At 41.7% G+C, this 26,924-nt stretch overlaps 1 protein-coding gene across 9 annotated transcripts in view; it reads right to left on the reverse strand.

Annotated features, from left to right (window-relative positions):
• ARMC2 (armadillo repeat containing 2) overlaps positions 1–26,924 on the reverse strand; it is a 165,017-nt gene that overhangs the window by 5,413 nt on the left and 132,680 nt on the right. For all 9 annotated transcript variants that reach the window (XM_039531129.1, XM_039531132.1, XM_039531130.1 and 6 more), the window contains 4 exons: positions 19,486–19,804; positions 17,794–17,916; positions 11,962–12,075; positions 10,176–10,308 (listed from right to left, as the gene is read on the reverse strand). In XM_039531129.1, coding sequence (XP_039387063.1) covers positions 10,176–10,308; positions 11,962–12,075; positions 17,794–17,916; positions 19,486–19,804 — 689 coding nt within the window. The remainder of the gene's footprint in view (positions 1–10,175; positions 10,309–11,961; positions 12,076–17,793; positions 17,917–19,485; positions 19,805–26,924) is intronic.

Raw genomic sequence — 26,924 nt, forward strand, 5'->3', positions numbered from 1 at the left:
AGCTCTCTTTTACAACCAGGGTTCCAGAATTAAGCCACATCTACAATCCTGGGCAGGATGAACTCTGAGGGGCAGGGGAGGGGAGAACGACAACAACAACAACAAAAAACCCACAGTAGTTATAGAGGCATGACTGCCCCATAGCACCTCCTGCTGGACAAATGTGGCACTGTCAGCATTCCCTGAGGCAGGTCTCCTCAGCTCTCCACACACAGATCTGTATGGGAGATGTGGCTTAGCCCTGTGGCAAAATCAAACACAGGGTATACCTTCCGGGGTAGCAGAAGTCCAACTAAAACATCCCAAACAAAAAAAAAGTTTCTTCTACCCTTGAGGGCTTCTTTTCAGCCCACTCTTCGGGTCTTGTTCCATAAAGAGGACTACCTTTAAGAGTCTTTCTGGCTCTGGGATAGAGCATCTGGCCTCCAGGCTGGTTCCCCTGGAGTACTGTTCTCAGCCCGATAGGCTGTTCCTTGTGTCTTCCCCAGTGCTGATACAGAGCAATAGGCCCTCAGGCTGGTTCCACTCTGGAGTACCTGGCCTCTTGCAAACCCTGGTTCAGGGCTTTCCACAAGAGCCTCCCCATTCCCTGTAGTTCCACTACAGACTGATCTTTTAGTTCGTCCATAAGGCCTAGGAGTCCATTAAGCTGTCACCTGACCCTCCTTAGTTCTGTCCCCTCAGACTGGGAAGCAGCTAATTAATTATGGCACAGGTGTGGCTAGCCCCATCTCGCCTTAAAGGGGCCAATCACCCTGTGTGACACCCCACTTATGACCGAATATATGTAATATCAATCCTGGTGAAAGAATCATTCTATCTAGCTACTGCTAATTGAAGAACAAGAAATCAGGATCAAGCCCTTTGCTTCCTTTCGAGCTATATATCAGAGAAGGAAGAGCCCCAGGATCCTGAAGAATCAGCATATCTTGCTCCTTTCAGAGTTTAAGTTCCCAAGTTGCTTCTTTTGTGCTGTTTCCTGAGAGAGACAACACAGGATTTGGATCCTTATTTTCAGTTTTGATCCTGTTGGGCTTGCACTGTCTGAAGAGTGGGGCTTTGAAATTTGGGGTTCATTTGGTCCCACAACTCAAAGTGAAATTCATCTGAAACTGCTGAGCTGAATTCATATTAAAAGAGGTAAAACCTCTTGGTTTCGATGTGAAACATTAGCCCATGCCCACCACCAGTATCGGGCCCTGCCTGGGACCAGGCTTTCCATGTGAAGGGGGAATGCTGGGGGCTCGCAGGGCTGCACATAAAGTTGCCAATAAACAACAAGCCTGCCAATATCCAAAACAATTAACATTGCAGTCAGTTGGATGGATTTGGTTCCAGGCAAAATATTTCCATTAATAGAAAGTTGTCATTAACAGAATTGCTGTTAAAATGGGAACCTGCAACTATCTACCATCAAAAAGTGAAAATAACTGTCAGCAAAAGCAAAAAGCACCAGAGGTGATACTATGCAACATCAGCAGGCCAGCCTAGCTGTAAAGTGGCATTTTGGTCCTAGGCTTTTTCCAGTCCTTCTGGGAAGGAAAAAGATAATTTAGGAATCAAGTGCAACAGTGGCCAGAACATCTGCCTGCACTAAAAATTCAGAAGAGAACCTGAGATGAACACATCTGCAACTTCTAGCACTGGGGGAAGTAGCACTGACAATTTAAATGAGTCATCAGTTCCTACTGGTCATGAAGATATGTGTCCAGGAAGAAGTCCCAAGACAGCCTGGGGCAAGATCCAGTACTATGGCCACATGTCCCCATGAACTTGCAGACTCCATCCATTATCTTGTTGAGAAAGGACCTATTCAAATGACATATGGAATTTTTAATTTTCCACAGCAGCATGGCAGACATTTCACTGATCAACAATATGAAAGAGTACTAGCAAATGGGAAATCTGTCAGTCGAAGCTGGATGGGTGTGTTCCTGTGCAGTGAAAAGGTGGTTCTGTTTTCCATGCTATCAGTTTGCCAGAGCAGCTCCCAGGCCATCTAAACATCATGAAGAAGCTTTCATAAACAGTATGTCAGACTGGAAAAAGTTGGAGCCTAAACTAAGGAAGCATGAAGGTCATATGAACTGCTCCTTAGCCTAGAAAGAACTGCACAGTTGTCTCGAATTCTGTGACTACTGATGAAAAGCTGCAGCAGGAAATGAAAGGAAAGAAACACTGTTGGCATTTCATACTGCAGCAATTTCTACATGTCACCCTATTTCTTGGTGAGACAAATCTGCCTTTTTCAGGTGATGTTGAACACTTGGGAGATAGATGGAATGGATAGTTCCTGAGAGGGTTAGTGTTATGAAGGCCCGGTCTATAGTGGCGGGGAGAGATATTGACCTAAGATATACAACTTCAGCTACGAAAATAGCATAGCTGAAGTCCACGCATCTTAGGTTGACTCACCTCATGTCCTCACAGCGCAGGGTCGACTGCCACCAGTCCCCCGTTGACTCTGCTTCTGCCTCTCACCACAGTGGAGTACAGGAATCAATGGCAGAGCGATTGGGGATCGATCACTACCCGCCGATCCGGCGGGTAGTGTAGATGTACCCTAAGTATCATCCTTTTTTGGCAGGTCATTTGGATAAAGTGAAGGCAGGTGGAAATGTGAATTCTAGGCTTAAATTGCAGCAAGGGCCGTTTAGGTTGGACTTTAGGAAAAACTTTCTAATGGTCAAGGTGGTTAAGCACTGGAATAAACTGCCTAGGGAGGTTGTGGAATCTCCATCACTGGAGATGTTTAAAAGTAACTTAGACTAACACCTGTCAGGGATGGTCTATATAATACTTAATCCTGCCATGAGTGCAGGGGACTGGACTTGATCAGTGGTTCTCAACCATGGTTACCTGTACCCCTGGGGATACGTAGAGGACTTCTAGGAGGTACATCAAGTCATCTAGATATTTACCTCATTTTACAATAGGCTTCCCAAAAAAAATTAGTGAAGTTAGTATAAACTTATATTTCATTCAGTTACTTGTTTATACAGCTCTATATACTATACACTGTAATGTAAGTACAATATTTATATTCCAATTGATTTATTTTATGGATTATATGGCAAAAATGAGAAAGTCAGCATTTTTTCAGTAATAGTGTGCTGATGCTTTTGTATTTTTATGTCTGGTTTTGTAAGCAAGTAGTTTTTAAGTAAAGTGAAACTTGGGGGTACGCAAGACAAATCAGACTCCTGAAAGGGGTACAATAGTCTGGAAAGGTTGAGAGCCACTGGAATAGATGACTTCTCAAAGTTCCTTCCAGGCCTATGATTATCTAGTAAAGACCCAGAATGGGTTATCTCAACTGTTGGGTCCAAAAATTAGACAACAAATTCTGATGGAAGTGAAAACTGCAAAAAAAAAAAAAAAATGATGCACTGTTGCTCAACTGTACACTGGATTGTTTTCATCTGGAACAAATATCTCTAACTCTTCAGAATGTAGAAGTGCATGAAGAAACAGCATCTACTAAAGAGACTTTTCTTACATTCCTGAATGTCAAAAGGCCTTCCAGAGCAGAACTTGCTGAAACTACTTTAAAGCAGCTAGAACACAGACTACAAAGCCCAATGTTATGATAATGGCTCAACAGGAGGGACAAGCGCAAGGGTTTGTAGGCACAAATTAGGAAAGTGCATTCCTGTGCCATAGCTACATATATGGCCTTGTATTCACAACTGGGACTTGCTGATTTCTGATGCTCGTTGCTTTTTCCCTTGAGTCCAACAATTATTTGGTATACTGTTGTTTAGTGGCTCTCCTAAAAGGTGGGATATGTTTAAAAACAAAAACAAACACGTGTCTATTCCCCTGAAACCTCTGGCTGAAAAAAGATGGGAGGCACACATAGGTCTGTAAAAGCTATTAATCAACAGCTCTCCCAGCTCCGTGATGCACTACTGGAGCTACATAATTGTACCTCCAACGATATGGTTTGCTCAGAGGCAAAATGACTGCAAGATAAACTATCTACTTATTCTTTCATGGTAGCCCTCACTGTGTGGTACAAGGTGTTGAACAAAATCAGCACAACGAACAAGCAGTTTCAGGGAAATGATATGAATGTTAGTACGGTATGCAGATTAATACAAACAGCAGCAGCAGCCTTCCACAATTATCATGAAATAGGTTTCGATGCAGCACTTGAAAAAGCCAAAGAAATGGCACCTGACTTGGATGTAGAATGAGCATTTCCAGTTATTCACTCAAGGGGGAGAAAGAAATAGTTATCTGAAGATAGAGGAGCTGATGGTGAAATGGATACAAAATAGAAGTTTGGGACTGATTTTTTAAAAGTCAGTTCTGAACATTGTCATTACAGAAATTTACAGCAGGTTTAAGGAATTTTTAGCTATGTATGACTTCCTACATATATTTCCCAAACTGGATAATGACACTCTGGAAAAAGCATGTAAAGAATTGGCTGCAACTGAAGCAGACTTATCAGCTAACTTAGTGGATGAACTTGTGACATTAAAATGTATTTTGAATAAAGCTGAAGTAAAAACTCTGTGTTAGATTCTGAACTTTATCATTAAGAACAAACTGTACTTAGTATTTCCCAATGTTTACACAGTATATCTCGTGTATTTATCAATTCCTAGTACCGTGGCTTCAGCTGAAGGCTCTTTCTCCAAGATCAGAAAGACCTATTTATAGTCTCAAATGTCATAGGAGAAATGGAGTGCTTTAGCTCTATTGTCTATTGAAAGTCGAGTTGGAAAGCAGTTGGACTTCACAGAACTGATTAAACTTTTGCAACCACAAAAGGGAAGAAAAATTGTTTTGTAGTGATTCTATCTGCATACAGGGTGAACTATTTTGGCAAATTTTTAAATTTATGATTATTTACTTTACCTATTTCAGGCCACAGACTGATTTCTGGTTTAACTCATCAGTTATGTTACTGATGGTAACCTGCAGTGGATTCTACATTATCTGATTAAGTGTTTTGCTTCTATGGATATATAATTTCAGCAGTTATCACCATCAGTTAGGATTTTAAAAAGCATAGGGTAAGTGGTAAGCCAACCAGCTGTCATTTAATTTTTATCAGTATCATACTGGGAGGGTCTTAGCTTTAAATACTGCTTCCTTTCTTTGTACTTATTAGTACAACCATTTTGTCTATTTGTGGTGATGCCAACTGAGTGAAAACTGAATGGTACTTTATAACTTGTCAATCCACAGCTGAACCCAGTGTTATTTTAATGATTGAATTATTTTGTAAAAGAGTGACTTTCTAATTGCTGAGTAGTTGTTAGTAAAAGCTTTACTATAGCACTTGCTGAAAAAACTAAAATACTGGTGTTTTGTTTGCTACATAAGCAGATTACATTTGGAGGATTTTCAAAGAACAATATAAAACAGGCCAAAAAGATAATTTGAAGAGCAAGTACCATAAGACTCAAACACTAACAGCAAAAGAAAAAAAAAAAAGTACCTCAGAAGCAGGAAGCCTACCAAACAATCAGTGAGGTCACTGGATGAGTGAGATGCTAAAGGAGCACTGAAAGAAGACAAGGCCATTAAGGAGAAGCTAAATGAATTTTTTGCATTGGTCTTCACTGTAAAGAATGTGAGGGAAATTCCCACACCTGAGCTATTCTTTTTGTGTGACAAATCTGAGGAACTGTCCCAGATTGAGGAGTCAACAGAGGTGGTTTTGGAATAAAATGATTAAACAAACAGTAATATGTCACCAGGACCAGATGGCATTCACACAAGAGTTCTGAAGGAACTCAAATATGAAATTGCAGAACTACTAACTACGGTATGTAACCTATAATGTAAATCAGCTTCTGTACCAGATGACTGGAGGACAGCTAATGTGACGCCAATTTTTTAAAAAGGCTCCAGAGGTGATCCTGGCAATTACAAGCCAGTAAGCCTAACTTTGGTACTAGGCAAACTGGTTGAAACTATAGTAAAGAACAGAATTATCAGACACATGGATGAACATGATGTGTTGGGGAAAGGTCATCACAGCTTTTGTAAAGGGAAATCATGCCTCACCTATCTATCAGAATTCTTTGAAGGGGTCAACAAACATGTGAACAAGGGTGATCCAGTGTATCTAGTGTACTTGGACCTTCATAAAACCTTTGACAGAGTCCCTCACCAAAGGCTCTTAAGCAAACTAGGCAGTCATGAGATAAGGGCGGGGAAGGTCCTCTTGTGGATCAGTAATTGGTAAAAATACAGGAAAGAAAAGGCAGTAATAAATGGCTAGTTTTCAGAATGGAGAGAGGTAAATAATGGTGTTCCCCATTCCTGGGAATCCGTTTCAGGGATCTATACTGGAATCAGTGCTGTTCGATATATTTATAAATGATCTGGAAAGGGGGTAAACAGTGAAGTAGCAAAGTTTGCAGACAATACAAAATTACTCAAGATAATTAAGTTCAAAGCAGACTATGAAGAATTACACAAAACTGGGTGATGGGGCAACAAAACATCAGATGAAATTCAATGCTGATAAATGCAAAGTAATGCATACTGGAAAATATTATCCCAATTATACATACAAAATGATGGGGTGTAAATTAGCTGTTACCACTCAAAAAAGAGATCTTTGAGTCATCATGGATAGTTCTCTGAAAACATCTGCTCAATGTGCAGCGGCAGTCAAAAAAGCTAAGTGAATGTTAGGAACCATTAGAAAAGGGGTAAATAAATCAGACAGAAAAAATTGTAATGCTTCTATATAAATCCATGGTACGCCACCCTTTGAATAATGCATGCAGTTCTGCTCACCGCTCCTCAAAAACATACATTAGAAATTAAAAGGTACAGAGGAGGACAATAAAAGTGATTAAGGGTATGGAACAGCTTCTATATGAGGAGAGATTAAACAGACTTTGACTGTTCAACTTGGAAAAGAGGTGACTAAGGGGGGATATGATAAAGATATCCTGCTAGTGAAGGCAGGGGGCTGGACTCAATGACCTTTCAAGGTCCTTTCCAGTTCTAGGATATTGGTATATCTCCAATTATTATTATTATTATTTTTTTATCTATAAAATCATGAATGGTCTGGAGAAAGTGAATAAGGAAGAGTGATTTACCCTTTCACATAACACCAGAACCAGGGGTCACCCAAAGAAATTAATAGGCAGCAGGTATAAAACAAACAAAAGGAAGTCTTTCTTCTCACAATGCACAGTCAATATGTGGAATTTGTTGCCAGGGGATGTTATGAAAAGAATTAGCTAAATTCATGGAGGATAGATCCAACAATGGCTATTAGCTACGATGGTCAGGGATGCAACCCCATGCTCTGGTTGTCCCTAAGCCTCTGACTGCCAGATGCAGGGACTGGATGACAGGGGATGGATCACTTGATGATTGCCCTGTTCTGTTTATTCCCTTTGAAGTGTCTGGCACTGGCCATTGTCTGACCCATTATAGCCATTTTTATATTCTTATGTAATTAAAGCACGTTAACAGATATGCTTAAACCATGCACTTGCAGTTGGGGTTATCAGCAGAAATAATTCATAAATTAGGTGCAATGTATAAACTCTATCTCCCTTGCCTTTTAGTATGATATATATCATAAAAAGCAACATTATCAATATTACATTTAATTCTGTTTTAATTTTGGATTTCCCCCACCCCAAGTCTGTCAGGGAAAGTTATACTTAAAACAGGATCAGACTAGAGAGTCTTCATTCTTTATATAAATTATAAATCACAGCAAAATACTGAAATAGTAGCCAATTTTTACTTTTTCAAACTCTTAAAATCCATAATTTTCCAAAGGTCTAATTAGCCCCTATTCTCCTGGAAGGTTGTTTTCTTAAATAATGACATCCAGGGCCCCCAAAATACCTACTCTTTCCACCCCAAATAATGGGACCATAGAACCAGTCCTTACTGCAGTACTTTGTATATTAGTTTGCACGGTGCCTGACAAATGTGCTGGACGCTGTGGTAGAGGTGCTTCATAAATCCTAAAATGCATTAGTAGAACCACTGTTGTAAGTTGTGCTGTGTGTGGATACATCAGAATGGTTCTGCCAAAAGCAGTATTTTGTGGCTGCTCTAAATGGTTAAAAATGATGCAACAAACCATTTTATGTAATGAAATCTCTGAAATGGCTTCCTCACTTAGGGTAGATGCCCCTAGGGGTGTCTTCACTGTACAGTTGGTCCAGGTGATTGGCACCCAGGTCTGAGTACCCAGGTGTGAACAGGCACTGCAATGCCCTACATGAGTTTGTGTGTCTTCACTGGTGCTATTGTCCCCTGTGTGTATCACTAGGATTCTGGGAGTATTTCCCAGGGTTCTTTGTACTGCAGGCAGCTGAGCCTCTGATTCTTTTCCAATGAATTATGGGAGGATGTGTCTGTCCTCCTGGGCACGCAAGGGGAATTGTGGGAAGGCACTGGAGAACTATAAGTACTCAAATGTCTTAGCCTGTACCCTCCATGAAAAATATACAGGTTACCAGCCTGAGTGAAAGCAGAACCCAGGCTCTAACCCATACCTCTATCTCTGCCAGCCATCATGGGTTCAAGGCACCACTAAGAGATGTGAGAGGTTTGTGTGTGTGGATGGGAGATGGGTTAGGGGCAACACCCAGGTAAGAGCCCAGGCTAATTTTGCAGTGAAGTCACACCCTCAGAGAAGGACGCAGCTGCCAGCATTACCACCAAAGCAGTGCTCTTCAATAAAATAGGCTGGACTGTAAGAGTTTATACAAGCAAGACAGTTCTTGCTTTAACAAGAGGTCTGGCTGGATTAATCTATGTTGGAGGCCTCACGGCAGGGCGGGGCTAACTAGCTGCAAGAAGTTTGGAGTCCACATTAAGGAGGGTTTTGATTAAGCTTTGACTACCTTGTTCTGCTAAACATTACTGAACCCTAAAGGTATATTTATTTTTTAATATCTTGCAATTCTTTTCATGTCAGCAATTTTGTCTAGAATGTCCGTTTTCTACTGAAAATGCTGTTCTGGGAGAAAACAGAAGTTGACAGCTAAACGGTTTTTGTTCATGAATTTTTGTTGTTCCTGTCTCTTAAAAGTGCACTCCCTTTGCTCATCAGCAACCTTTCTTCCACAGACCAACCCTGCAATAACCTCTCCACAAACTGAGCTAAATGGGACTATGTGATGGACTTAACCCTATCACCTGGAAGGCACGGGAGAGAACCCCAATTAGTCACGTGCCACACCTGGGTGGATGTGTGATTAACTAAGTGCGTCCTGGCTAGAGGAAGTGGAGTTGTGCCTTATAAGTAAATTGAGGGAGCTCAGCTGCGCAGAAAGATTGCCAAGGAGATAGGGCTTCTCTCCACCAGAGACACCTGGGACAGGGTTTAACAGACAGGAAACAATGGAGGATGAACACTACAGGACCACATTAGGCTCCAACTGGGCAAACCCTGAGGTAGAGCCAACAAGAGAATTACAGTGAAGCTTGAGAGGGGCGGAAGGATTATAAGTTTGAAAATTTGTTTGAACTTTCATTTGGACTTGTTTGTGCTGCCCTGGAAGAGGTTTAGATTTTCATGTGACTTGGCTGGAAGGCCAAACCACAGAACATGCAGAAGGAGAAGATGCAGACTGACAGAGGAGCCTAGCAGGTGCCAGATGATGACCCCATGCAACACTACGACCAGAGAAGAGGGGGTGCCCACAAAAGCATGCTACTAAAGGCTTTTTTGGGATTACATCAAAACTGCTCCTTACTCTGCTAGAGGAGATGGTGCACGGTGATACATGGTACTCCTCTTATGGGATAAGTGTACTATATCTAATGAACTTTGAACCTCCAGCAAGCCAAGGAGTGAGACATTGAAATTGGAGAATCAAACTCTAATCTACTGTGTGGAAACATGGAGTCAACCCTGAATGGTATCTCAATGCCAAAAAACAGTACACAAAAATACATTATGCTTTCTTATTTCCTCCATTTGGAAGTTAAACAATAAAATTAGATTATTTGCCAATAACTGGATTGTTCTTATCAAATCATCTTCACAGTTCCATACTCAGACTTGGTGAAGCACTTGCATAACACCAGAGAATGGGGAAAATACAGCAGAAATCCAGACAGGGAACAACTGCTTATAACATAGAATCATCATCTAAAGCCACTTCATTGTGATCAAGACACTTGATATCCCTGATCGGGATTCTTCCCCCCGGACTTACTTCTTAATTCCTCCTTCTTCCTTTAGTATAGCTCGTTTGTTCTTATCCACGGTAAGGTTTAGCAGAACTCCACAGGCAGAAAAGCAGACATCTTGATGTTTGGCATCGAGCAAAGCAATCATGAACTTGTATACTGGATTGTACAGCAGGAAACAAAATCATCCTCAAGAAACACGGACTTGCACTGTACTTATTACATTCGTATGCTTAGGCCAGTAAGAAGTATTTAACTGAAGCACACAGAACTACCTGAAAGTGCTACCTGATGACATGTTGTTTGTAATGTTGCTAGAGTAATCTGAGATTGGATATCAGCCACGACCCCATGAAGTTTGAGTATGGATTCCTCTAATCCCCCAAAAGGAATTCTGTTTGCCTTTTATATTTGTGTTTCCATATTAAGTTGCTATAATTTTACTGTTGGTTTTGCCAAACTGAAATTAAAACAATGCTGCAATTTATTTTTCATTTAGCAGTACTACATCCTGATATTGGAATGAATAGTAGGGGCAAAATTTTCAAACTGTGATACCTAAAAATTAGGTACATAAATCCATCTTTTGGGCACCAGAGGCGTTGAACTCCCATTTCCTTCAGTAGGAGCTGCAGGTGTTTATCACTAGGGCTCCGTGTCGGTCATGGGAGGTCGTGGAAGTCATGTATTCTGTCACTTTCCATGACCTCCGTGACTTCTGCAGGGGACAGTGGGGCTGACCAGGAGCAGCCCAAGGGACAGCCACACCAGCTGGATGCCTGGGGACTGCTGCTGGGTCCGCAACTGCATCGGCCGCCCGCCCGGGGACTGCTGCCTCTGGGGCTGCTCCAGTGGTCCGTGGCCCCTGGCAGCTGGTGTGGCCACCACAATATTTAATCACAGATATTTTTAGTATAAGTCATGGACAGGTCAAGGGCCATGAATTTTTGTTTATTGCTCCTGACCTGTCCATGACTTATTAAAAATACCATGACTAAATCGTAGCCTTACTTATCACCTCTGAAAAAATCAAACCACTTATATCTGGATGCCTAAAAGAGAGTTTAGGTACTTAATGTCAGGCACCGACGTTTGAACATTTTGTCCATTGGGCCTAGCAAGAGCTACATCTGAACATGCTCCTAGCCTGGGGCAGAGCTCCAGATAAGAGAGAAATGCCATTACAGTCCAAGAAATGTAGAGGGAGACGGTGTTTAGTTAAACTTTTACAAGATACTTTCTCCAGATTGCAAAGATCTGGCATTTGCCCTAAAGCTCCTCTGCCATGAAAAGGAAAAAAGTGATGAGAATGCTGGCATCTTACACCACACCCAGAGGCAAAAGGGAGCTCTCTTGGTGAGGGTGATAAATGTTTTAAGATGCATGTCACAGAATGCTGTACACACGGTCACATGTGGGAATCAGAGACCCACAAATGTGAACCCTTATGAATGTTTAAGCTGGAGTTTCATTTTACACAGAACTATTGAGGACATCTGATCAAAGTGAACTTTAGGAATCTGGGGAGATAGGGGAAAATTTCAAGACTATTTATTATTATTTTAAAGAACAAACAATTTCTGCGGGCATAGATTTTTTTCTTGCGTGAAGAAAAATGTATTCCCGCACTCATTATCTACGTTTTAATAATATTCATCTAAATTAAACCAATAAATGCTGTTTATGCTGTAGTTATAGGATTTTTCAGTGCCATATTACATGCTTGTATGTTTCGAGTTATAGACGATGACTGACACAGGTACCTATCTAAAGAGCTTACACAGAATCACTACTAATGCAAGAGTAACTTACCCTTCTTCTGTATGATGAAGTCACAGATCTCAAGGTTTTGGGAAAGATTGCCAAAGACTCTAACAGCTTCCAGAATTCCATCCATATTGCTGCTCATTAGCAGCTTTAGAAGCACTATTTATTTGCAGAGAAAAAAAAGGTACAGTTATCATTACTTATAATTTATATAGCACCAAATATGCCACTAGGCTCTTTACAGATACATTGAGAACCCTTCAAGGCAGGATTCTCAAACTAATTGGACAAAGTAAACATGGGAGGAGATGGGGCGCTGGATGAAAAGACAGGACAGACAGAAAGGTGATGCTTGGAGAACATATATTGTTGGTTCCATTTTTAATCATCTGTTTAGTCAACACTTCCTGAAAGGAGGAGTAGGGTTTGTGTTTTAAGGAGGGACGTGAAGGGGACAATGGGAAGAGACACCCTGAACTGGCTCAGAGAAGAATTTCCAGACACAGAAGGTGGATTGGATAAGAATGGTATAAGACTATACACATAGCAGTTAATTTGGCAATGGGGGTGCGGTGAAGGGGGTAAGCGGAGGAGTGAAATGAGACTAAAGCATACGGATCTGGCAGGAGCTAAGTCGTGTGGACCTTTGAGACCTGTCAAGGGGAGAAACGCTGGTGAAGAGACCTGAAAAAGGGTTATGCATGGTTGGAGTGATGGGCAAGGTAGATTATTTTGCTTTGTTTTTGCTATGATGTTTTGAACAGACTGAGGTGAGAATTCAGAAGGCCAAAGAGGAGGCAACTTCCATAGTGTAGGAGAGAAATGATCAGGGCCTGGAAAGGGGGATTTTGCAGTGGGAACAAAGAGAAATGGAGGATTCTCAGACATTCTAGCGGGAAAACTGCAGGATTTAGGGACTGTTTGTGGGAGAGAAGATGAGGGAATCACAGGGAATATCAAGACTGCAAGTCAATCTCACCAGAAGGATGATAAAGTTGCTGACAATGATAGAGAAGGGAGGGATAGATGATGATAAATGCATCCCTTATTCAGCTAATATCCCCACTCATTGCAATGGAAGTTTTGTCTTTGTTAAGGACTGCAGGACCAGATCCTTAATCACCCAAGATCTATCAGGGATGTCACATCTTTATATAAATACAATATTTATATTAAAAATACAAATCTTTTCTTAGTAACTAGTTTGTGCCATCAAAACATCTACTTTTCCTAATTACAGTACAACAGATTGTCAGTAGAGCGATTCTGATTACAGAAATAGAAACAGTAAGCTCTATAGAGCACATGACAGTTCATATAATATCTGCTCCCCGAGGGAAAAAAAATGGTTACTAACCTCTTCTAACTGTTGTTCTCGGATATGTGCTGCACATGTCCATTCTACAACCCATTCTCCTTCCCCTCTATATTGGAGTCTGTCCAGTATGAAGGAACTGAGAAGGGTTGGGGGCAACTCTGCCATTTATATCATCATACAGCAGCATGAGGCAGCAGAGGGCACACGCACCGCCCCGACAACGGTACATGAGTGTGCGCACACCTGATGTGGAATGGATATGTTCAATACATATCAGAGAACAACGGAAACAGAACAGGTTTGTAATTGTTTTTTCTTCAAGTGATTGCATGTGTCCAGTCTACTTCAGGTGATGTACAATCACTTCAATCTGAATAACGATTGAAAGACTACACATCCAAATCTGGTGTCATTTCTAGAATATTGAAAAATGGCACAATGAGAAGAAAAAGTTTGCACTGAAGACCAAGGTACCGCTCTACAAATGTATAAAATAGGCACATGGGCTAGAAAGGCTGCAGAGGCACGTGAGATTAGTTGAATGAGTTAGCACCCTATTTGATGGAGTCACGTTGGTCATGTCATAGCACTAATGTATATAAGAAGAGATCCACAACAAGGTTCTTTGAGATGAGTCTGGAATTCATTCTTGTCTGCAATTGCCACAAACAATTGTGAAGACTATTTAAACGGTTTAGTCCTGTCCAAATAAAATGCTAATGCTCCCCTAACATCTGATATGCGCAGTCTTTCATCATCCTTATGAGCATGAGGCTTAGGAAAGAAATTTGTTAAATATATTGTCTGGTGGAAGTGAGAAAACAGTTTGGTCAGAAATTTCAGACGAGGACATAGGTATACACTGTCCCTGTTAGAAGACTATTCAGAGGGTCAAGCACCAAAGCTCATAATTCACCCATTCTCCTGATGAATGTGATTGCCATCAAGAAGGCTACTTTAATTCAGAGATGGAGCAATGAACAAGTAGTCAGCAGTTCAAAGAGAGGACCCATGAGCTTTACCACCAGATTCAAGTCCCAAGAGGGAATAGGATCTTCTATTTGTGGATATAAATGCTCCAAACCCTTCAAAAACCTTAGTGACATATGACTGGAGAAAAGTGAATGATTATAAATTGAAGGGTGGAAAGCAGAGATAGGTGGACCCTGATGGAACTAATGGCAAGGCCTTGCTGTTTTCAAGTATAACAAAAGTCTAGCACATGCTGACTCGGAGCCCAGACTGGGGAAATCCCTTTTTGCTGGGACCAGACAGAGAATCTTTTCCATTTAGACAGGCAAATATACCCAGTAAAAGGTTTCCATAGACTTAAGTGAACTGCTAGAGTCCTTGAGGCTATGTAGCTTGTAGTTGGTCTGCTGCGAAACAAGTGTCAGTCTCTCAAAAGCCAGGTCCTGGATGGCTTGTTGGACCTCTTGAGGAAGATCTGATGATTGGAGTCATTAACATCTGTGCACTGTAATGGCCGACACCATGGCTTTAATCGCAGAATCCACAGCATCTAATGCAGCCTGAAGCAAGATCCTGGACACCATCTTTCCCTCAACCACCATAGCAAGAAACTCTTGTCCCATCTCCTCTGGCAACTTGTCCATGCTTTTTAAGTATATACATCATGAGTTTATTAAAATAAATATTCAGAAAGTTATTTTAAGTCCCCCGTAAAGGCCAAGCACTTGGAAACTCATGTAGCTCACAAACCACTTGAGGTCCACAACCCTCTTTCTTGTGCTCACTACGGCCATTGAAATAATAAGCAGATTTGTCCTAACTGGCAATGATGAACACTGCAGCTAGTCTGAAAGCTTTTTCTGCTGGCTGCTTCCTGCTCAGCAGTTTTCAACGTGAGTAGCTCACATGACACCACTATATTTTCCAGCAGACACAAACTGGTCTCCAGCATTGCCTAGGAGTCATGAATTGCCCTGTTAGTTTTCAGTGCACAGTCAAGACTGCTGCAGGAGCCACCATTCATCAGCGTTCATGGAAATCTTCTGCAGTGAAAGAGGGAACCACTGAAACCCACTCCTCTTCATGTAAGGGAGTACGCCAGTGAGAACCTTCCACTCTTCCTTTCTTTCCCGACAGAGGAGAGTGAGAACAGTTTGGTTTCATTCACATCCTTCCTTTGGATGTTGTTATACCAGAGATTACTTAACTGTGGCTCAGCCTTCTTAAGTGATACATTTTTTGTCTTTGGAGTGCACCTGACGGCATCACACAGCAGGTATTTCTCAACATGTTTCCTGGAGTAAGCAACTGTCAGGCCCTCCTGCTACAAGGGCTCAACCTCTCCTACAAATTACTTAGTGCAAACAGTGAAATGAAGGGAAGAGAGGAATGTGGGTGGTGGCAGAGATGGTTGTAGTAAGATGAGGCCCTGAAATATAAACTCTTATGTCAGAGGCCTAGTCTGAGGCCTGAAGCCTGAATCAAAGTACTTCCAGGCATTGCTAAGCAAAAGCTGGGCTGTGAGCCAGAGGCAGGCCTCGCTCACAGAAGTTGGTGAGAAGAGGGTTGTTAGAAGCAGGTGCATTCACACATATAAGTGCTAACAAGAGGAACTTGTGACAAGAGGAACTTGTGCCAAGATGGCACCTGGACAGCCCGATACAAGGACACTCCATAGACATAACAAGGAACAGGCGGGTGCATCTTGAAGATACGACAGCATGATGGATAGATCTGTTTGTCTGGAACAACATGATCAAAGGGGAGACAGCACCCGAATGAGCCAAGGGGCTGTACTTCAATACGTCAGTAGGGATGAGTAATCTGTCCTGTAACTGTATAAAAGTAAGTCCCGGAGTGCGTATCTTTGTCTGGCCTAGGGGGCAGTGGAAAGTCCCGCCACTGACTGAGCCAGTCCATTGCCAGGGGGCACATATTCATAGTATGTCCTGTAGAGTCTATAGGAAACTATTACTGTGCTTCGTTTGACAATAAACCTGGCTCAGGTTCCTTAGTACCTTACTAGAGTCTGTGGTCTTTGGGGGGGTCTCTCGGGATTTGCTGTGTCAGCTATCTGCGCAGAGCCGGGGCAGCACACAGAGGGAACACGCTCACAGCCAACTGTTATCATCATCGAACAAGAGAAGAGCACCACACCAGTAGCTACTCACAACAATGGTGATGAGATTGACAACACAGGCTGACAATAACTGATACAGCCTGTGGTATGGTCTCGGAGCTGGAATTTGGCTCCTGGCCAATAGTTATTAGGTGGCATTGGCCCTAGGCTATTTCTAAACTTGGATTTTCACCACTGAACAGTTTTCTACACTTCTGCAAATCCATTTGATCAGCAAACTTGTAGAACTGCATTTCATACTGAAATGCAAAATACTGTTAAAAAGATGAGAGAACAGTCTTAAAGCCTCATCCGCTATAACAAAAAACACAAGGAAGCATTGCCTAGTGCAGCCATGGTAAAAATGGCATCTTACTTCCCAGATCTGCTCCCTATATACAGTCAGTCATGTCTCCTTATGTTAGTTACAAATTTATTAATTTTTTTCTCCTGTTAGCACTGAGAGCCATTACAGCTCTGGGGGAAAAGAGATGGATCCCATTCTGGCTCATAAAATAGCCACCATTGCTACCTAGAGAGCAGGGCCAGTTCCAGGCACCAGCGAAGGAAGCAGGTGCTTGGGGCGGCATGTCTGGGTCTTCGGCGGCAATTCGGCAGTGGGTCCCTCAGTCCCTCTTTGAGCTGCCACTGAAGAGAAAGAGAGAGAGTGAAGGACCTGCCAACGAAGAATGGAGTGGCACGATTGAGCTGCCACCGGTCAGCTTTATCTTTTTTTTTTTGCTTTGCCGCTTGGGGCGGCAAAAAAGCTGGAGCCGGCCCTGCTAGAGAGGAAACATAGGCTAGCAGAGAGGGCAGTGGGCTGAAAGTCAGGAGACATAGGTTCCAGTTCCTGGTTCTGTCATCGATCTGCTGTGTAGCCTTGGGTAAGCCACTTCCAATCTCTGTGCCCCTCCTTTTACCCTTTGTTTGTTTTGTTTGTTTAGACTGTATCCTCTTGTTGTGCAGTATCTAGCACAGAGAGGCCCCAGTCTCAGATGCAGCATCCAGGCACCACAACTACTTCATTATCATCAAATTTCCAGGGCTGCTGGTTTGATCTTTTAAAACTTTTTACTTGTAAATTGAGCAAATCTGAACTAGAGTCAAAAAACACATGCAACAACCCCATAATACTATTTTCACATTTTAGATATTGAAGTTTTGAACAGCTCTACCGAAAATTGCATAACAGAAAACAATCTGGTGAGTATGTGAATTTTTTGGGGAGAAAGGCTGTTTTTGCCAACACTGTAATGATTTCACAGAGTTCTAAAGATGAGGGTCTGGCATTGGATGCATGCAGGGATTCTGTTCGGTTATGGGAAAAATTTGGCTCTAGGCAATTCCTACAGTATACCACAAAATATTTTTAATGACTCTTTTCCACATTGCCCTAACAATCAAAATACACATCTTACCTGGATATTCTAAAAGACATACAGAAGGAATTGATTTTTAAAAACCTTACACTCTGCAATGTGTAGCTTCTTGTCTTCGATTACAGAATTCCTCACTTTGTAATAGGATAAATTGTTGATTGTTGCGGCAGCGTTGATCACCAGCTCCTCACAGTCATCAACTGACTTGTATTCTGATATTTTAAAAAATATACATACACATCAGTCTTACCTTAGAACATTGATTACAGCTCAACAAAATTAATTCACAGCCTGTATTGTTGTGGCACCCAAACTCTGCTTAAACAAGGGTTATATTGGTAATCTGCCTGGACTATGGGGGATTGCAACTAACTTGAAGGAAGTGAAGCAGATTGCTCTGCCCAAGATAAACCACTGTCTGCTGGGTAGAGCTGGAAAAAAAGGATTAATGAAAAATATTAGGGGCTGTGGACTCTGAGGCCTGCACTTCTGTAGTACTGTAGAACCTCAGAGTTACGAACACCTCGGGAACAGAGGTTGTTCATAACTCTGAACAAAACGTTATGGTTGTTCTTTCAAAGCACTGATTTAATACAGCTTTGAAACTTTAGAATGCAGACGAAAAAGGCTGCTTTTAATCATCTTAATGTCAATGAAACAAGCAGTGAAACAGTTTCCTTATCTTGTCAAGCCCTCCCCTCCCCCCAACAAACTTTCCCTTCATTTTTTCAGTAGTTTAGGTATAACACAGTACTGTACTGTACTTCTTTTTTTTTCTTCCTTCTGTCTCAGCTGCTGCGTGATTGCGTACTTCCAGTTCCAAAGGAGGTGTGTGTTTGACTGGTCAGTCTGTAACTCTGATGTTCATAACTCTGAGGTACTATTGTAATAGGGAGTGGCACAGCAGGATTGCATTTAGTTTGAAGGCTACTTGGTAGCTGCCCCCATTCTAAGTGTATCTGTACTGCAGCTACAGCACACCCTAATACTATTACAAACAAACAAAAACTGGTAACAAAGACTTTGTGAATGCTGGCACTGTTGAAATTGTTCTTGCTCTTAAACCTATATAAAAGCAGGCAGGATGGAAGCAATTTATAGTTCCAGCCATCATGCTGCTAGTATGCCAAATTATTCCATTTTTCAGCGAGATGAGTTATAGCTGCTAGCAGCAGCAAGTAGCTCAGAAATACCAATAAAAGCTCCATCCTCCAAGTTCTTCATATACAGAACTTCCCTTGATTTGGATAATAGTGTTTAAAATATACTGGCATGTAAGTTTTGCAGATCGTGTCTGCTGTACCAAGGCAGAACCACGCAGAATGTGCTTGCAGAAACAGGGCCTTAATTACAAACTTTGTTTAAACAATTACAAAATTGTTTAAAAAAAAATCCTCTTCTTATTTAGGGAGGAGGCAAGAAGACAATCTCACTATACGAGTTTTCAGTCTGAGATGTTCAAAAGAAAATTCCCCCAGTTTGCCAATCTTTTTGTGTAGTCTGGATTATTCTTAAGAATCTGATCCATAAATCCGATCAATGCACGAGGCTCCTTTGAATGCCTTGCAGGAAAGATGCTGTAAAGTTTCGTATGAAGGTGATAGTTAGTCTATACACTGTAATTATTAACATTAGCAGATTGATTTTCATACTTCCACAACATGGCAGATTTAATTAAGGCTCTCCCAATAATAAAAGCTGAAGTAATGAAGTACTGTATCTGCCTGACAGACTGAATGAAAATAATATATGAAAAAACAAACATAATATGCAAACCTTACCTAGCACTGTAACAAGCAATGCCACAATGTGATGGTTAGCTGCCAGAACAGCACCAACATTAGGATGAATGGAGAGATTGGCGAGCACTCTTATCAGTTTTATAAGGACATCTTCTGCTTCTGAAGGATGCTTTTGTTTTGATTTATTTTCTTCTCTTTCATGTTTCTCTTTTTTTGTATTCAAATCAAATTCATTGTACGTTTGGAATAATGATATCAGGGTGTCAGCACTTCCTTTCACTTTAAAAAATTGTTCACGGGCCTGGTTGTTCTTCGCTGTTAAATTGCCAAGAATGAAAACAACACGGACAACTAAATCCTGCAATAAAATAAACAAACTATGTTACACCAAGAGAAAAGTTGAAGTTGCTTGTGATTTGAAAAAACATCAGCATTTCATGTATTTCACAATTCAGTTAAAAGCAGTTCCACTGCAAATGGAGGAATACTAAATACAGCAAAAAAGGAAATAATCTTTGATGCTGCATTTGATTACCCAGTTTAGGGAGGAGATTAAAAAAAAAATTAACAAAAGGCACAGAATTCTAGTACCACAGAGGTTATTAATTGTGGGGGTCTCCTAAACAGAAGTAGTCTATTTCTATCAAATGACCAACAACCCAACAGGATAATAATAGGAGAACATTTCAGATGGATATTCTAGTTATGTAATTGGGGTTTAATCAGTCTCCCAAATAAGCACAGGGTTGCTCTGATGGCCAATAGAGCCTCATAAGCATTCTACCCTGCTACTGCTGCCCTAGAAAGACAAAAATTTTAAAGCAATGGAGGTGTCACAAGATTTCCACTAGGAAGCACAAACCCAACAATGAGAATTCTGTTCAGATGGTGTATATAAAGGTTTATATCTTCCTGGCATTACTCGTTTAAATAAAGTGTGTTGGGGAAATCAAGAGCCCAGTGAAAAAGGTCTAGTCTGCTATATCACCAACCTCCCAATCTTAATATTACATCTCTCTTATTGCCTTCATTTTGACCACCATGGGGATACAGCAATTTGTGTGATGCAGGAGCTGACTGACTCAGCTGTCATCCCAAAACATTACCCCCGATTCCCAATGGCTTTTAATTCAACAGTATGGGCTCGTTTAGCTTTCAGAATTCTCCTGGTTTTCTCTCCCAAAGATGAAATTACTCAAAAAACTGTCTCCACCCCCATCAAAACCTGGCTAGTTTCCAAAACTGAAAGTCCAAGTACTGGCTCTGTTTCAACAGTACAGGGAAAGAAGTGGCAATCCCCTGAGTGCAGCATAATTAGTCTACCCCTAACTGTTAAATGACTGTACTTGCACTAAACCACGGCTTTGGCAAACACCCTACATGTTGTTTTTCTTGAAATACAGGAGTCCCATTCAGACACTCTAATCCCCCAAGGAATAAATCCCATACTTTATCAAGAGACATTCAAAGAATGGCAACTTGTTACTGTACATGTATTAAAATTTGATTGATTAAATTGCAAAAATTTCTCTATAGATCATATATTCCTCCACTAATAATTTCTCCTCTTTTGAGCCACTCCCACAAGGCCTTGCATCACAGAGATACACCTATGTCCAAAGACAAGAAGATAATCTTCAGAGTTCATCACAACTACTAATGAACTTGCCAGGCCGGGGGGTGGGGGGGGGAGGGTGTCATCGAGTGACCTCTAGTCTCTCTCCCCCACTTTGGGCTAGACACTGTACGACTCTCTATGGCATTGCTCCCACTATTATTATTTTGCAAACATCTGAATGTCACCAACACAAGATACTTATAAAATAAAAAAGTTTATACATAACCGTCTATAAACCACCACAATCCCCAATGGAAGCCTTCCCACAAAGCTGCAAAGAATTTGAAACAACGAACAGTTGATGAATCAGAAGAGAGAAGTGAAAAAAGAAGGCGGTCTAGTTTAACTTACTTTATATTGACTTTCTAATTTTGGTTAAAACATTACCAGCTTAGCAACAACCCCAGCCAACCAGGGAATAGACAGACAGGTACTGTAAAGCAATCAATTTAACTGATATTTTGAGAAGTGTGATCTCAGCTATGTTTTCCACCTACAGACTATGAAACAAGTCTACAAAATATTATTTCTTTTTAGCATAGCACATCCTGTTTTAAAAAGTATTACAGAAGTTTCATTATCATCCACTGACAGAGTTTAAATAACAGTCAAATACAAAAAATGCAGCTGTGACTTTATACTGCAGAAATTATAGGCTATATTTTTATGTATTTTTGGCTAAATTTTCAAAAATGTGCATGCCATATGCACAACTAAGCTGAATAATGTGAAACCAAAAACCACTGTTCAGACAGCCATAAATGGAGTTAGAGATGAATGCCACTTTGAAAGCAGTTACAAGAATAAATGTACATAGACACATGGGATATTTGCACATCTGAAAAAAATCAGCAGTAGGTGGGGCTAGCATATAGCCAAACATTTGGAATATTTACTGAGAAAGCATGCAGGCATTTCAGGCATATTTGCAAATAAACTACATACATAAGTATTTATCAGGTTGATTTGTACAACACAGGTAGAGCCCTACATGGATACAAAAATTTGGATCCACATCTAATCTGTGATCTGCAAGGATGATGAATAATACAACCACATCTGCATCTGTGGATGCAGATTCCTGCAGATATAAAGCAGACATCTGTGGATTCGCAGGGCTCTAAACATAGGTTTCAACAGGTAAGACATATCTTTTGAAACTAGCACACACAGATTTAGTACTGAAGACAGAGGAACACTATAATTTCTGTTTGTATTGAAGCACTCTTTTTAAACTGAACAGGTTTTTCAAAGCTATTGATTTGACAAACTATTTGATCTCTGTTAGGAGCTAGACTAAGGATGGGTGACCTATTTCTTCTTAAGAATTTGGATCCTGTCCCTAAAATGAACCCAAATCTGATTTGCAGGCTATATTTGATGCCAAATAAAATAATTTGTATAAACGAATTCCAAAAATTCCAGAAGACTGGGACTTCTCAGCTTGGAAAAGAGACGACTAAGGGGGGATATGATAGAAGTCTATAAAATCATGAATGGTCTGGAGAAAGTAAATGTTAATTACTCCTTCAAATTGCACAAGAACTAGGGGTCACCCAATGAAATTAATAAGCAGGTTTAAAACAAACAAAAGGTACTTTGACGTACTTCTTCACATAATGCACAGTCAACCTGTGGAACTCATTGCCAGGGGATGTTGTGAAGGCCAAAACTATAACAGCGTTCAAAAGAGAACTAGATTAGTTTCTGGAGGATAAGTCCATCAATGACTATAAGCCAAGATGGACAGGGATGCAACTCCATACTCTGAGTGTCCCCTACCCTCTGTTTGCCAGAAGCTGGGAATGGACGACAGGGGATTGGATCACTTGATGATTACCTGTTCTGTTCATTCCCTCTGAAGCACTTAGCATTGGCCACTGTTGGAAGACAGGATACTGGGCTAGATGGACCATTGGTCTGACTCAGTATAGCTGTTCTTATGTTCTTAAATTATGTTCCTTTTCTCTAGGTTCCAGGAAGGGATGACTGAATACCAGGAGTTCTTTCTTGTTCAATTTAATAGACAGACGATAGAACACCTTCACATATGTAATTGTGCACTAGCCCCAAATATGTACACGCATTTGGAAGAGCCAAAGCACAGTGTACATATACTCTTCATTAACTCTTAATTTTGACATTGCTGACAATAATGGTCATGCACATTTGTCCATTTAGATGGATAAATATTTTTGTCCAGTTAAATCTAAAAAAGTCTATCCCTTACATTGCACTTGCAACGAAGGTTATATTTGTATTTGCTGACCCCCAGTATTTTACAGAGATTTACATTAGAAACTAAAAAGAATCGCTATATTAGAATTTGGTGGTTAAAGATGACTGGTAATGCTAAACTTCATAAGCCATTTTTCTGGAATTCACAATGAAAAGATCCTCAAAAGTTCAGATTTATTAAGCAGAAAGGGGAAAGCCAAGCGGCTAAATAATCTTGATCTAAATACATTTTATGAAGTGCCCCAATACTTTTTTTCTATCTGCAGTATGTGATGTGCTATCACCAGACATGAGACTAAGCCCATGGTTTGGTTTGTTGGACATCTGTATCGGGCTCTGAGGGGAAAAATGTATCAAGCCAAAAATGCAGATTCCACGACAGGGCTCTATTGTGTTCCTGGCTTTAAACTAAGTTTGCTCTTCCTCTTCTAGTACAAACCCTGATGGAGGGTGGTGGTAATTCTGCCAGTCCTCCACAGGGGTGTATCCTTCCTTCAATACAAGTAATAACTCAAAGTGGTCTGAAAAAAGTGGACAGTCTATAATATTCTACAAAAATGAAAGCAACATAATATCTGCCTGTCGCCCATTAATTGCGCCCCCTCCAGTCTCCACATCAATTCTGCCACACCCAGCCTCACTTCTGCTCTTCCTGCAGCTCCTTCACCGCCCCACGCCACTCACGGAGCCTGGTATGGAGGCTGCAGCAGGGTCCTCTCTCCCCCTTCCCAGGCCAGGAGTTTCAGTGAGAGAGAGAGGCAGAGGAACCGTCCCATTGCTCAGAGGAGATGGGCAAATAGGAATGGAGCTGCCTATAGATGATAGGATTTTTCTTCTCCCCCATCCCCTCCCGTGGGAATGGTTTTAGCTCTTGGCGAGGATGGGGGGGGAAGAGCTTTGCTGGTTCTTGCAGAAGCCCTGACTGACTACTTACACCCCAGAAGGCAGAAAGTGGGGAAGCAGCCAATCACAAGGGCTTCCCCCCCTACCCCCTACGAGACAGTTCAAGTTGTTTAATTTTATTTGCTGGGTCTATGACCCCTTTTGACCAGATTCACTTTAGGTACCTGGTACAAAGTGGGGTAAATTTACTCTTCACTTTGCCAGCACTAATAAATCTGACCTTCTGCTTTGCAAAGTATTCTCTGAAAGAAGATATGAGTGTGGGCCTGACAGTCTGCCCAGAAGGCAAACAAACAGCAGTCATGTCAGGCTGTGAGGGAACTTTCCCCACACGTTCAGGACACATCTTGAAGTGACATACCCGAAATGAAAATTCAAGGACAAAACCAGAAATAATCAGTGACCCAAAATGAACGTTATTGTTGCACTTAAAAATGTGCACCTTATTTCTAGCCTGAACTTGTCTAACTTCCATTTCCAATCACTGGCTCTCATTATGCCTTTTCTGCTAGATTAAAGAGTTGCCTACTATCAGACAAGTCATCTCTTAACTTTCTCTTCAATGAACGAAATAGCTTGAGCTTCTCACTATAAGGCATGTTTTCCAGATCTCTAATCATTCTTGTAGCTCTTTTCTGAAGCCATTCCAATTTTTCAGCATTCCTATTGAAGTATGGACACAGTATTCCAGTAATGGTCTCGCCAATACCATAGACAGAGGAGTACATATACACCTCCCTTATATTTATGCAAATACTCCAACAGTTGCATTCACCCTCTTAGCTACAGCAGTTACTAACGATAATATGGCCCTCTTAGTTAAAGCGGTTACCAATCATTATACCCGAATTACACGCAGGTATGTGACACCAGCTGGTGAGACAGTTTGGATCGGATCTTTGAGCACTACATATTCTAAGCCAGTCATGTGCCTAAAGCAGTAGTTCTCTAACAGGGAGGGTCCAGGGGCACAAGCAGGTTTCAGGGGATCTGCCAAGCAGGGCCAGCATTACACTTGCTGAGGCCCAGGGCGGAAAGCTGAAGCTCCAACACCTAGGGCTGAAACCCGGGCTCCAAGCCACGTCACCGAGGGCTGAAGATGAAGCCTGAGCAACTTCGCTTCGCAGGACCCTCTGTGTCATGGGCCCCAGGCAACTGCCCTGATTGCTACCCCCCCTAACACTGGCCCTGGCTTTTATATGCAGAAAAACAGTTGTTGTGGCACAGGTGGGCCATGGAGTTTTTATAGCATGTTGGAGGGGAGGAGGGCGGCAGTCAGAAAGAAAAAGATTGAGAACCCCTGGTCTAAAGCATATATTTTGAATCTTTCTATTACAACATCTCTTTGGAGAAAAAAAACCAAACATTATCACAATTTAAATATCTGAAGTTATGCATGTTGTTAGCCAGACATATTATCAGCCATCATACTGTAGGGAAAGGCTGACCCTCTGTGGCTGTTCAGATTAATCACCATGAAAATTCCCTTGGGATTTTGCAGAACATTTGTCCCAGGAAGATCTTTTCTCTAAGCAAAAGTTAATAATACAAGAGAATCCAACATGAGTTATTTATCATACTGTATCTGTTATATCTCTAGAATAATATTTACACACCCACACACACCCCAGGAGAAAATCTTAAAGAGTTCTTGGCTCTGTAATGACCAATCACCATCATCACTCTTTAAACTGGTGTGCTGTGGTGGGGCTTTAACATACATGTATGTTTTTGAAGGGTCTCTGTCACTACTGTATTAAAAAAGGGCGCTTAAGGGGGGGGGGCAAGAGGGGCAATTTGCCCCAGGCCCCGCAGGGGCCCCCACAAGAGTTTTTCGGGGCCCCTGGAGCGGGGTCCTTCACTTGCTCTGGGGGCCCCGGAAAACTCTTGCGGGGCCCGGGCCCCCGGAGCTTCTTCCGCTTTGGGGCATCGTCGGCAATTCGGTGGTGGGGGGTCCTTCCTCTCTGGGACCTGGCGCTGAAGTGCCCCGAAACCTGCGGCGGGGGGTCCTTCCGGCACTTCGGCAGCGGGTCCCAGGGCGGGTCTTCGGTGGCAATTCGGCGGCGTGGGTCCTCCACTGCCGAAGACCCCAGGCCTCCTGAATCCTCTGGGTGGCCCTGGGGACCGCAAGGGTCATCTAGTCTAACCCCCTGCCAAGATGCAGGACTTAATCATTTCCCTGCCATTGTGGAGCCATGAGCACTAGTCCACCTCAGGCCCTCCTGTTCTCTGTCTCTACTACATAATAATCTAGTCTCCTGAGCACTGTTATACTTTGGTCTAATGGGTTTAGTGTATGGGTGCTGAGTGATATTGGTGGCCTGTGATATCCAGGAGGTCAGACTAGATGATCTGGTGGTCCCTTCTAGTCTTAAATACTCTGTCATAGCATCGGTTAACTGTAAAGATCCCACTTACAGGCTCCAGCTAAGAGTTCCACAGTTGTCCTACCAAGGCTGGAACCTAAAATCAAAAGGACACTAAACAGTTAAAAAGTGATTCTAGAGATCCAGGATAGGGTAGTTGTCAGGAGTTGCTCAAGCAGAACAGAGCAGAGGGAAACAAGACAGACCCTGCAGGATGGTCTGACTAAGTTGGACTACTTGGTTACCATTCAGGGGGTAGTAAGTGAACCAGCCTATGAGCAGCTTTGAGTGTTCAAACCCTCTCTCTGTTACAGGGAGCTGTGTTCCTACTGTTAAAATTAAGCAACACCTTG

This window comes from Mauremys reevesii, linkage group 3 (assembly GCF_016161935.1).
Source record: "Mauremys reevesii isolate NIE-2019 linkage group 3, ASM1616193v1, whole genome shotgun sequence".
In the NCBI taxonomy this organism is placed as follows: domain Eukaryota; kingdom Metazoa; phylum Chordata; order Testudines; family Geoemydidae; genus Mauremys; species Mauremys reevesii.